The sequence below is a fragment of the Pezoporus wallicus genome, unplaced genomic scaffold, assembly GCF_028554395.1.
Source record: "Pezoporus wallicus isolate ANWC-B61680 ecotype Strahan unplaced genomic scaffold, APGP_CSIRO_Pwel_v1 contig_8779, whole genome shotgun sequence".
Classification (NCBI taxonomy): domain Eukaryota; kingdom Metazoa; phylum Chordata; class Aves; order Psittaciformes; family Psittacidae; genus Pezoporus; species Pezoporus wallicus.
Window position 1 is genome coordinate 153640 of NW_026638529.1, and position 13000 is coordinate 166639.

General features: G+C 50.5%; 1 protein-coding gene across 6 annotated transcripts; it reads right to left on the reverse strand.

Annotated features, from left to right (window-relative positions):
• Positions 1–149: 149 nt before the first annotated feature.
• PRKAB2 (protein kinase AMP-activated non-catalytic subunit beta 2) lies at positions 150–8338 on the reverse strand. Of its 6 annotated transcripts, none has more exons than XM_057411189.1 (9): positions 8215–8328; positions 6727–6943; positions 5291–5467; positions 4921–5087; positions 3986–4079; positions 3283–3397; positions 1931–2064; positions 1552–1620; positions 150–1143 (listed from the first exon to the last, which is right to left on the reverse strand). In XM_057411189.1, exons 3-9 carry the CDS (start codon positions 5450–5452, stop codon positions 1000–1002), a joined length of 885 nt encoding a protein of 294 aa, XP_057267172.1. In that variant the 5' UTR covers positions 5453–5467; positions 6727–6943; positions 8215–8328; the 3' UTR covers positions 150–999. The 6 variants fall into 6 exon arrangements, with proteins under 6 accessions (XP_057267172.1, XP_057267169.1, XP_057267174.1 ...); XM_057411186.1 differs by having other exon boundaries at positions 3277–3397; positions 8215–8327; XM_057411191.1 differs by having other exon boundaries at positions 150–1077; positions 8215–8325.
• Positions 8339–13000: the final 4662 nt, after the last annotated feature.

Here is a 13000-nt window from a genome sequence, read left to right on the forward strand (position 1 = left end):
TGTGCTCCCCAGGCTATCCACAGAACAAGGTGCAATAGGCACTGGATGGCCCCACCCCAAAGGCAGCTCTGCGCCCCACTGGGCGCTCGCTTGCTCCCTTTTCCCCTTTACCTGCTCCAAAGCCCCCCTCCAACATCAGGCCAGCAGCATCGAGATCAATAAATACTGTAATAAATAGAGAAAACCCTGTTGTGTGGCACTGCGCTGGCAGCAGGCAGTGTAGCCAGGGTCCTGGGATACATGCCCTGCTCCGCTCTTCCCAGGCCCCTCCAGCATGGCGTGCACGGTGTCCCTCTGGCTGTGACGAAGTCAGCCATTCCCTGCAGAAGCACTCGATGTTGGGGACTGTGCGTTCAGTCCTTGACGGTGCTGTCCCAGTGGCAGGTAAGCGTGGCTGCATCCAGTCCAGCTGCACCCTCCCTCCTGCTGGCTCAATGCTGAACCTGGCAGAGGGTTGGAGCTGCAGCCAGGGCTGAGAGCCCTTCCTCAAAGCTAGTGAGCACAAGGAGTGGGGCAGCACCATAGCCAGGGCTGCAGGATGGGGCAGGCTGCGTTGTCCCACAGCCTGTAGGGATCAAGGTGGCCTTGGAAGCTCATCACCAGGACAGCACAGCAACCTTCAGCAGATAGGACATGTTCCTGGAAGCACTGCCAGGACCACCGTGGGGCCTGTGCAGGCTGGACAAGATGGGCAGGTGAAGCCTTTTCCATGCTGGGCACAAGGAAAAGGTGTTCTGGTGAGCAGCAAAAGTGGCCCCAGAGACTCAGAGAAGCCAAGGGGAGCTGTAGGTGAGCAGAAACCATGGGTTAAATCAAACCACACCAGTAGGATCGGACAGTGTCACAAGCTGCAGTGGCCCTGGGCTCATTGCCAGGGCTCACGTCCCTGCCACGTTCGAGGCTGGAGCCAGCGGTCAGTTCTTGCACAGTCCTGTGGCCCAGTGTGTGCAGACAAAGCGGCGTTTGGTGTCCTGCGTGGGGGGCGGGTGAGGCCCCAGCTCAGATGGGCTTGTACAGCAGCGTGGTGACATACTTCTTCTTGTAGCGGTGTGTGGCACTGAGCACCACCACGCCATCCTGCGAGAGGCACAGCGTCAGTGGGAGCAGGAGGGGGATAGCCCAGTGCAGCCTGGCTGTGCCAACCTGGGAGTGGGGCACCCCACAGCCGCCATCAGGAAGAGGGCTCTGCAAGCCTGAGGAGCTGCCCAGCCTGTCCCTATTCTCCTGAGTCTCAGAGCCAGCAAGACATGTGCAACACCCGTGACAAGGAGTGCAAAGGAAGGGTCTGGTATACAGCAGGATTGCCCAGGGCTGCCCAGTTCCATCAGGCTGCAGGGAGGCAGCTAAAGAGAACTGTAAGGAAGCCACAGCCTACACCCCTGCACACACCACACTTCACCAGGCAGCTAAGCTGTCCTTGTGTGGCTCCTTTGACCCCTGCACCACCATCTCCAGCCCCCTGTTGTCTGCTCCCTGCAAGTGCTGCAGGCTCCTGGGAGCTACAGCAGCTTCACTTCCCTCACCCAGCAGCCTCAGGGGACCTGTCCTTACCTTGATGGACAGTGCGTAGAGGTGATTGAGCATGACATGGTTGGGTTCGGGCAGCAGTGCTGGGTCACACTAGGAGAAGAGGAGTGTCACAGAGGAACAGCAGAGCCCTGACCCCCCAGCTCCAGCCACCACAGGGAGCTGCCATCTCAGGCAATCTGAGTTGCTGGTGTCTCTGGCTGTTCTGAACGGGAACAGAACTCAGCTAAGCACCAGGCTGAGTAAGGAGCCAAACCAGCGTTGTTAATGGAAATGTGATGCTTTTCCCAGGAAATGCCAAGGGTGAGGCTCCAGCCAAGGGGAGAACAGGGTCCCTGCAGACAGGACTCCCCTTCCAACCCCACTATGGCTCCCTGTGTGTGGGCAGTATGATGGTACCCACCGAGATATTGGTGTCCTTGTTCAGGATGACCTGGAGGAGGTGAGGTGGGAGGATGGGTGGGGATTTGAAGCGCTCCTCAGGCCGGTATACATACAATTCTTGGCCATAAGGTCCAGGTGGTGAGCTTGACAAGTCTAAAGATAAGAGAAAGAAGGAGACATGAAATGGCTGAAGCAGGCCTGGCTTCCCAAGAAGCTAAGAAGGATCCAGCAGGGTCTTTCAGGCACAAACATCTTCCATGAGCCATGCCCATGTATCCTACAGTAACAGCTCATCCTTTTCACAATGGAAAAAGCAGCCAGGTGAGTCCTGGGCATTTCCAAGCAGGACTGTAAGCTGGTATGTGCATTGACACAAAGAAAGCAACCTGTGGAAGCCACCCCAAGACCCCTGCACACAGCCCTCAGCACAGTTGGGTCCCTCTACCTGTAAAAAGCAGCCAGCTTGGCCCAGAACTGTACCTTGTGCAGCAGGGGCACAGCAAGCAGCACGCCTGCATGCTCTCAGTGCTGCAGGACTGCCTGATGAGGAGGTCCCAGAAAGGGCAAATGGGAGGTCTAGACAGAGCAGCTGCTCAACCCATGTGAGGAACCACGGGAGCTTGTGGTCACTAGAAGCTGGACTGGATGTACCTTCCGACCACATCTGACTCGATCATTTTGGAACAACAAGCATCCAAGAAGGGCTCCACCTCCCTGGAGGTGCTGCTGCTTGCTGGCTGCAATGAAGTATCTCCTGCCCAGGCTGGGCAAGGCTGTGGAGCTGAGCTCTGTCCGAAACAGGTTTTATACCAGGGATGGCAGACAGCAGAGGGCTCTGAACTGGAACACAACTGAGCTACCTGCTAGCATTACACACCAAGCCAGCAGTGCCGGTGTCTGTACGGTAACCTAACCTGCTGCTGTAACACAAGTGGAGAGGGAGGCTTGAGATGAGCTAGCACCAGTACAAATTACCTTGGCATGAAAACCAAGAGTAGCTGCTGAAAATAACCCAGATCCTGCTCTCACCTAGCTTGTACCCCAGATCACATGACTTACAGTTGAGCAGACAGAACGGGCTGATGTTCCCAGAGTTCACCAGTCTGAAACGGCCTCCTCAGCCATGCACAGGCAAGGACCCTGCTCTGCGATGGTGCTAGCACAGAACAAGTTACACCAGCACAGTCCCTCTATAGGGACAAGGACTCAGCTGCAGGCTGCTGAGGACACACTGCCAAACACTGTTCTTCGCAGGTCCAGGCCCCTACCTCTGCTCAGGGGGTGTGTTCACCCCCAGAGCAGGGAGTCTCAGCACAGAGGATGTGGAAAATAGCACATGCAAAGCTCTAATGTATAAAAACTCACCCCGACCTGAGGTTTCTGAGCTCTCCAGGGAATCCACCTTCAAAGCATCAAACACCTCAAAGTCAGACTTCTTGACGTGAATCAGGTTGTTAATCGTCCCCATCTGGCTGGTGACCACAGGCTGGAGAGAACTGAGGTAAGAGTCTTCCTACGTTCATCTCCCACCAAAGAACACTCAATACTTCCTAGATCCTCCCACCCAAGCTGTCTTTGCTGCACCATTACCTCAGAGCACAGGCAGCCAGTATCTAGCTCTGCTTTATGCTTGCAGATCACTGCTGTTTACACTGGGAGGATTTCCCTTTACTCCCATGCTCCTACATCACGTCCTGTTTTCATCCTCCACCCTGCTACATGCCAATGGGTAAGTAAGCGTCCTCTCCGTCCCCTGCTGCTACCACAATTCATTTTGGAGAAGAACCTCCAGGTGAATGCTGACCCCATAGCCCATCTTCCCATGCAGCTAATTTTCAATAAGAATTAAAGGCTTTCCGGTGTTTTCCTGCCCCTCAGCACCTCCCCGAAACTTCCCTATATGGCATGTCTAAGCCCAGAGGAGCCAGCCTCTGAAAGAACTCATGGGATTGAGATGCCCCTTTTGTTTCAGCAGACACCTTCTGCTATTCCTTTTCCCCCATCTGCTGCAGTTACATCGTGTCTAGTATCCTGCAGAAGTCAAGGTCTCCAGGGATAAAGCTTTGAGCATTACCTCAGATGGGTCATGGACCCACTGGCCATCCACAAAAAATTTGTACTGGTGTTCTCCTTCTGGGAGGTCCAGGATAGCGACAAAGTCATTGTGGCTGTGCAGAGAGAAGAGAGGTGCAACAGCATTACCCTGTTGATACTCTGGATGGTGCTCTTCCACGGGGTCCCAGAAAACATGCACTGTCAGCCCCTCTACCACCACGCCTTCATGCAGGGTTAGGCTTGCTCATTGTCAGTGATCTGAGGCACAACACAACAAGTGTGAGCATTCAGAGTACTAGCGTGGCTCAGCCCCTCAGAAGCCCAGCTGGAAGGAGTGCACAGGAGGCAGTCCAGCCCCACATGTCCAGAGAAAGTTGACGTTACAGACAGCCTCTGCAAGACACATCTGGGAGGATGCATGGGAAAAGCATCTAACCCTGTGCTGGTACTGCAGGATGAGGATAGCAAGTGCAGCAGCTCCGTCTGTAAAATCCACAATTGAGATAAACCCATTCCAGGCAATTTGCTGGGATTATGCCCAGGGTCATGTATTGTGGAATGACAAGAACATCATTAGGGCAGGAAGATATGTGAGGGACAAACAAACAACCCCCCCTGGCAACAACACAACTAGGCAGGGGGTAAGGCCACAGCCAAGCAAAGAGCTGACAGCTTCCAGAAGATAACTGCGTAGGGCTCTGCTGCTGGGACAAGCTTCTGTGTGACATCAAGCTGGGCAAACAAAGTGGCCCATCCTGTCCTGTCCCTCTGTTGTACAACTTATCAGCACCACCCAGGGAAGAAGCTGACTACATATCTGTGCTCAGACCCTCCAGCCTGGGTGAACATAGACAAGACAGGTGAGCAAAGGGAACAGCCGCCAGCACAGAGAAGGCGAAACACTTCCCATGATGGAGCAGAGGAGAATTAAGAGTGACCCAAGGGACAGGCTACCTCTTGATGAGTGGGATCTTGGTGCTCCAGTTGTTGAAAGATCCAGAGATGAAGACCTCTTTGCCTCCATCAGCCCAGCGGATGACAGTGGGACGAGCCTGTTGAGATGGTTTCACTGACTCCTCCAGATCCGGCTGCCATGACACAAACTCCTTATCCCCAGGAATCTGAGGTAAGAAAAATAGAGCCCAAGACAGAGAGACAACCGGGACCACATTCACTCCCTCCTGGCCTCTACCAGCCCAGCTGCACATCCCAGACAAGAGCACTGCAGAGCACCTCTAGTTCCCCAACTCTCCATAGGCCCCTCACGTGGCTGGGAGCACAGAGCCCAAAGGGCAGGACAGGGAAGGCAGTGGCTAGCCCCTACCTTGGAATCATGGGAGCTGAAAACATTGGGGTCGTCAGTGCTGCCCACCATGATCTTGTGTGGGTGCTCCTTGGCAGGGTGGGTGGCACCGGAGCCATCTGAGCGGTGGGACTTGGAGCTGTGGCGCTCCCCTGACACTCGCTCACTGGTGGTGTTCCCCATGGCAGTTCAGCTCCCCTGTGAGAGAGAGAAGATGGCAGTGTGCCTGTGCCCACAGGCTCTGGCAGCGAGGTGAGGAGCAAGGATGTCATTCCCAGTGTTCTTTGCCAGCAGAGACTGACAGCAATCCTAAAAAAGGCCCAAAGTTCATTTCCACTGCCAAGTTTGGGAGCTGAATGGGAATTCAATAAACAAGACAGCTTGACCTAATTATAGCCATATCCTTATGAACCATCACTCTAGTTACATTCGTAACTGTTATATTCCAAAACACATACTCGTTACTCTGTACCCCATACGAGGTCTCAGCAGCCAGCATAGTAGAGGGTCTGATGGGCAAAATAAAGCAACCTTTACTGGCAAATCAACTGCTTGGTGTGAACAAAGCCTCTTTCACAGTCTTACAGTCAAGCTCCACATACAAATCCCCTACATACAGCAGGAAAACAGACAAAGAGTGAAAGTAGCAGCTGTTTAACAGATCCCAAGCCTCCAAGAGCTTGCAGGCAGAAGAGCAGAGCCTTGCGCCTGGCAATGGTGACAGGGAGCAGTTGAAGTGTCTGAATTGAATCACCCAAGGTGGAGCTTGGCCAAGGTGTGGGGTTAATGCCGTGGTGTGTGAAAAAAGCTCAGCTCTCAACAGAATTCACTTATGATTCACCAGGCAAGCCACCCTGTCAGCTGCAGCACAGTGAGTTCTGCTTGTGAACCTAACCAGTGGCACTACCCTGTGCATTCTGGCATCTGCCTGGCCACCTGGAGTCCAGAATGAGAGAAGGGCCACCCAGCTGCCTCAGTGCCACCGTGCAGCTGGAGATGGGCTGTCATCCCCAATATCACCCAGCTCAGAGAAGGCAAAAGAGGAGAACTGGTCATATAGCACAAAGCCAAGAACAACTACACACCTCTTGGGACAAACAACAAAGCCACTGCAAGCTGCATGGGACTCTTCAAGCCTTACCCAGTTTCCAGCAGCTGGACTGTGATTCTTGCCCCTTCACAGGCTAATTTTTCAGCTTACCACACTGATCATGGGTGCTGCAGGGCAAGGCAAGAGGACAGCCAGCATTGCTTCGTGCACTTAGCCGCGACATTTAGGGATTTGTTTAGAAGATCAAGTTATATGAAGGGTGCCAGGCAAGGCTGCCAGCCAAAGCCAGGCTTTAGAACATTACAGAGCAATTACTAAAGTATTTCTTAAATCCTGAGGGCTAAAAGTCAGTCTGAGAGGACAGCTAACCCGTACCACCCCCCCTCTCAGTGAGGATCAAGCATACCTGAAGATCCAGGTCAGATGAGCTGCACCACTTGCTCTGACATCTTCCCCCTCTGCCCTGGAGGAGGCTCAGCCAGCTTCTCATAAAATCTATCCCTGTGCCACTAGACCTGCTGTTGAGGAGCTTCTTCCCCAGTATCTCCACTAAGGCTCCCTTACTTCTCATCTACAGGGAGGAAGGTAGGAAATGCTGAACATCCTCTTGTACCAAGACAGACCTGAGAGATACATGCAGGTGTTAACAGATGTGAAAGCTTTCCTTTCTTGTCTCTAAAAGGAATTCATTCCTTCTTGCTGTCTCTTGCAGGTTACGCTATCCTAACATTTCCTGAGGTTCCTCCCAAGCGCTGGCTTCTTTCTGGTGCATGGTATCAGAAACCCCATGCAGACAAGCCCACCCCACCTCCTGCATCACACACGTAGGCACCCTGCTTCGCTGGGACAGTGAGCTCCCTGAGCATAGTCTGCGACACTTGGCTTTACTGAATTAACTTCTACAGCTCTTGCATTCAGACAAACCCTTGTAGCACAGCATGCTCTGATGGTGTGACACAACTATGTTCAAGTCACTGATGGCAACACTGCCCATACCAAAACCCAAGCAAACCTCCACAGCGTCTCAGCATGTCTGCTCCCAGTCTGGCAGCAAGCTGCTGCCAGCTACAGTCTGCAATAAGGTGGGTGCCTGCCTGCTGGATCACAAAGCCCTTCGGCTTCAACCAGCCCCGCCTCCCCACTTTGCTTCTGACCTGGACACACGAAATACACCAGTTCCCCCGAGATGTGTCACACTTGCTGCCTCTCCCACCCAGCCAGTGACCTGGACTGGGTATCACCAGCAGCCAGGCTGAGGTTTATTTTGGAGAGATGGGGGTCTTTGTTCAGCACTCTCAGTTGCCCACAGCCTGCTTGGCAGACACCTCTTGGTGCTGCAGGTACCCAGGGAGGCTTGATTTGCCCAGACTCTCCTGCCTCCCTCATTCAGAGAAGGAAACCAGAGCTTAGCCGAGAGGTTGCCATAAGGTTAAGGGAATGAGCTGGGAAACCGGGAATAAGAAAGCCTCCCTCCTCTGGATCCTGCCAAGCAGGCATGACTGGGGTGAAGGCTCTGCCAAGCAGTGGCGTTGGCAGGGCTGTCATGAGGGCTCCGCGAAGCGCTGTTAGAGCTGTCACGGCATGCAGGGCCGCCACCCGCCCTCCTTCCCTGATGGGTGCCTGCCACGGCCCTTAGAAGAAGCTGGCCGCACCGGCTCGAGACAGGGTGCTCTTGAGGTGCACCGAGCCGGCTGCAGGCCACGGCCACCAATGAGGGGTCCAGGCCACCGTTACCCACCGCGCTGTCACCCATGGGGATGCCCAGCCAAGCCTCACCCGCCGTCTCCCGCAGCAGCACTCGGGAAGCAGCGCCGGGCCAGCCGCCTTCCGCCCACCCTCAGCCTGGCCCGCCGGGACACCCGCCGACAGCCCCCGCTCCCGACCGCAGCCCTACCTGGCCACCACCGCCCCGCTCTCCGCCTCCGTCCAAAATGGCGACACCCCCACCGCCGCCGCCACCAGCCTCTGCGGGGCGCTCTGGCCCGCCCCCGCGCGCCGTTCTGTGGCCGCGCCCCCACTCCCTCCCTCCCTCCCGCGGACCCGCTTTCCCGCTGCCGGGCAGCCGCCATGTTTGTTGAGGGCGGCTTCGCTCGTTGTTGTGAAGGGCGGCGGGCCGGGCGCACCGAGGGCTGCGCGGCTTCATCCGCGCCGCAGCCGGCGGGCGGCCATATTGGTTGAGGGCAGGGCTGTGGCCCCGAGGTGGCGGGTTCAGGAATGTCTGCGGGGCTGGGCAGGCTGGCTGAGGGGGGCAATGGCCACGGTGCTGCCTGCGAGCTGGACAGGCCCGGTGTGGACAGGACAGATGCCTTGGGACGGACAGCAGCGACGGAGACAGCCCACACAGCATGATCCCTAGTCCCCTCTGCATGGGGACTAGCTTTATTGCCCGTTTCCCAAAGTGTCGTTGTTGATCAAGTTCCCTGTTGCCCCATCACCTCTCTGCCGATCAACCCACAGGCAGAGCTCGCAGAGTGATTCCTGCCCTCGGGGCTGCCCCTGACAAGACCTGTTGTGGCCCTGGTGCAGCCGGAAGGCGAGACAGACCAGGCTGTCTGGTCTGTTTTGCCTTCAAGGAACCAAAGGTTTGGTTCTTTGAACCTCTTGTCTCAAGGAACCAAGCCTCTTTGTGCCTCTTCATGTGGTGGTGATGCGCAGATAAACTCCACAACACCTTAAAGTTGTAAAGTAGGTATGCATTTTATTCAGCACTGAGGCACATGGGGGATAACTCCTCCAAAAGCACTCACACCTCAGCATTGTTTCCCCTTTATATTTATCCTCTAAGGTTATACATATGCATGATGTTGCACAACACGCATATTCATTCATGTCCTATTCCTGCTTATAATGAGCTAAGAAGTCCTTTGCGCTTGCGCAGTGCCTCCTAGTGGTCGTGAGCGAGGATCTCGAGTTGAAGTAAATGAGTCTTCCTCGAGCCTGAACTTTTTTACCTCTGATTGTTATGCATGCTCTCTGGAGGCTTGGTCTTTGTCCAAAGCGCAGAGCTAATTTCAGCCGGCCTAGGTGTCCAAAGGACGGGAATCAAGTCACAGTCCCTACTTCTTAACGATAGCTATGTCTTTATCTCTAGTTCTAGCATACATGGAGGCGTCCAAAGGATGGGAATCAAGACACGGTCCCTACTTCTTGATAATAATGTCCTTATATCTTGTCCTGACATAATCATGAGTGAGCAATGATATTGTTAAGCAAGCGTCCTGATCTATCCCCTGGTACATTGCAAGTATGATGATAAGCATGAGCAAGCAGTAACGTTGTTAAGTAAGCGGTGTGACCTATCCCCTTGCACATTGCAAATACCATGTAGGATAAGCATGAGCAAGCAGTAACATTGTTAAGCAAGTGGCTCAACCCTAACCCCCCTGTACCTATGTTAACCCTTTGCATCAGTCCCCCCTTTTCTATAAAGTTAGTAAATTCTTTTACTAATATATAGATTTTTCTCCTAGTGAACTTATACGAAAGGTATTTTTTAGTGCTTTACTATGTACCTTTGACAACGAAGTCAGAGCTGTTACTAGTTGCAACATTCTCCAATTCCAAACAAATAACACAATAGAGAATATGAAGCTTATACCAAGTAATATTAAAAGAACAATGATAGGGTGAAGTAACGTATTTAGAACGCCAGTTGCGGTGGGTGACTACCCAAAAAGTATATTCCACCAATGGTGATTTGTGTCTTGCCTTATCCTTAGAAGAACGTTATTTATTTTCTCTGTATCATGATGTACAGTAATTAAGATTTTCTTTCCACTTTGGCCAGTATATATAATTACAGTTTTCTGAGTAATATCTAGATGAGCTTCAAAATGACAGATGCCTTGCTCCACACCAAGGCATATGTCCTCAGCATCAATTGTGTTGCCTTCACAAATAAATCCTTGTTGTTCTCGTGTAATGCAAGACTCTAAATTTACAGTCTGCCATTTCATATCTACCATTCGAGCCCACATTCTATGCTCGAAGGGGTAAAGAATTGCTCCTTCATGGTTTAAACTTAATGCAATAATGGGGTAAATAACATAAATAGTGGCATTTCGTATAGTGAGCACAAAAGCTGTAGCTATGTTTGTAGTGGGGTTATAGGTGAAATTTACTAGGGTCCACCAAGATTGAAGCTTTCTTTCCAAATCATTAGCATTATCCCAGACAACTTTTTGAAATTCAACAGGAAAAACGCCCTCACTCCTTTCCTTGATAATTAAGGCAGCTATAGAGTGCATCCACAGTTGTGCTTGTATACAATTTAGAGCTAAGGATATATTATCCTGAGCTATCCCAAGTGTGTCTAGAATTAATTTATGGTCCTGTTCCTCAGTTCTTTTCCATTTCGGTAGTATTTTTGAGATCTGCCTTTGGCTAGTTCCTAATGCCAATAAGGAAGACTGCAGGGGCTGCCTTAATTTTGTTAGCTCGCTAGTTGCAGTGGCCAGTTTATTCATTAATGTTTCTGAATCAATCCCATTTAGGACCCCTAAACCTGTTCCTAGTATTACAGTTAGATCTCTTTGTACCCTATCCTTAAAAGGTTCTTGCTTTTGTAACCATGATGTCCAGCCTTCAGAGGATGTCTTTATGAAAGACAAACAACCTGGTTGGGTTTTGGAGATATTGATTTGCGTGTTAACTCAACACTCTTAAGGGACCATTCTGGGTTAAAAATTATTTGTTGTTGGCCTGTATTCCTTATTACATATGGGCCTATTTTGTAGATTTTGGGTTCAAAGTTAGTTGGGACTCGGGTGCTAATTTTTGGAGTTTGGATTTGAGCCCAGAGACAAGCTACCTCAACATTCTGTGTTAACGTAAAATTATGCCAGCAATCTGTTTTATTCATTTGGTTACAAATTGTTACCTGTTTATTAGTCAGGGTGGTTATACTAATTTGAGTTGGTTACCTATAGGTAATTTTATTCTTGCCTTTTAGTGTTCTACATATTATATTCTCTTTCTTATAATTTAACTGACATCCTACCCTGATTGTCTCTCCCACAGTCCTTTGAATTATTCTTTGATCTTCTGGTTTAGAAGGAGATGGGTGGTCTGTTTGATTACCATGTAAAACTATTATAGACAGGGTTAGATGCTGAATACTTAATTGTGAACCCATATATCCAGTATATCCAGGATCCCACAGATCAGATTCCTTCCCCCCATGGCATATAATGATTACGTATAAGACAATTTTTAGCATTTCTATTTATCTCGTTCGAATAAATTTTAGTTTTAACTTATTACTGCCTAGTGTCACTTTCCAAGGGGCCTTCGAAGCTTTCTTAACTCGAATATGATGAATCCAGGTGTTCTGTTCTTTGATTTTAACAGTCATGAAAGTCGTAAGTAATACCTGAAATGGTCCTTTTCACCTTGGTTCAAGATTTTCTTTGCCTGCAGGTTTGAAGGATTTTATATATACATAATCTCCAGGTTGTATGTTATGTACTGGGCTATCCAGTCCCCTGCTCCGTGTTCCAGCCACATGTTTTTCAATCTTTCTGAGTTGTTTTCCTAATTCTATTATATAGGTATTCATGATTTCCTCCCCCATCTGGGGAGATGTTCCTTGCTGAACCCCATATGGTCTTCCATATAGAATTTCGAAAGGACTCAACCCTTCTTGTGGTTTTGGTTTAGTTCTAATTCTCAATAAGGCCAGTGGGAGTGGCTGGGGGCACGGTAGACTGGCTTCCTGGCCTAATTTTACAATTTGCTGTTTAATTAGATGATTCGTTTTTTCCACTTGACCACTCATTTGGGGGTGGTAAGGAGTATGTAGTTGCCAATTAATATCCAAATGCTTATTAATTTGTTGTACCACATTTGAAATGAAGTGTGGTCCCCTGTCAGAAGACATAGTGTCTGGGACTCTGAAGCGTGGTATTATTTCTTATAATAGTGCTTTTGTTACTTCTCAGGCCTTTGCAGTTCTAGTTGGAAAGGCTTCTGGCCAACCTGAAGAGGTATCTGTTAACACCAACAAATATCTATACCCCCCTTTTCTTGGCAGTTCTGTGAAGTCAATCTGCCATTGTTGTCCTGGTCCATTACCTCTCCCAGTTTGGCCTATTTTTGGCTTATGGTTGTTTTGGGGATTTGTTTGGAGGCAAAGATCACATTGATGAGTTACTTGTTGGATAGTGGCATACAGGTTTCTAGCCATAATTTTTCTTATTAGATATTTATGTAGGGCATCCACCCCACAATGTGTTTTTTGATTTCATTTCTTACTAGGGACCGTAACAGGGAAGAGGGGACTATTATTTTTCCCTGTGCTGTGCTAGCCCACACTTCCTCATTGAAGGTTCCACCTTGATCTGTAATCAAGTTTTGATCTTCCTTATTATAATTTGGCTTACCTTCCAGGGAAATTTTCCCATCCGGAATTAGGGCCCCTTCTATTGTCATCGCACCTTTTGCCGCTTCTTTTTCCTCTCTGTCCGCCAGGTCATTTCCCTCCTCCAATTCTGAGCTCACCTTCTGGTGTGCATTGATGTGAATAATTGCTACCTTTTCAAGTAGTTGGACCGCTTCCAACAGTCTCATTATTTCCTGTGCATGTCTGATGCTTTTTCCTTCTGAGTTCAACAGTCCTCTTTCTTTCCAAATGGCTCCATGTGCATGTACAACCCTGAATGCATAACTTGAGTCTGTATAGC

Excerpts from the sequence above, each read along its gene's own strand:
- PRKAB2 (XM_057411187.1), bottom strand. The coding sequence starts at position 5,452 with ATGGGGAACACCACCAGTGAGCGAGTGTCAGGGGAGCGCCACAGCTCC. Across the intron at positions 1,621-1,930 it reads ACAAGGACACCAATATCTCG|TGTGACCCAGCACTGCTGCC; the intron begins GTGGGTACCATC and ends CTCTTCTCCTAG. Across the intron at positions 1,144-1,551 it reads TCTACGCACTGTCCATCAAG|GTTGGCACAGCCAGGCTGCA; the intron begins GTAAGGACAGGT and ends CCCCACTCCCAG.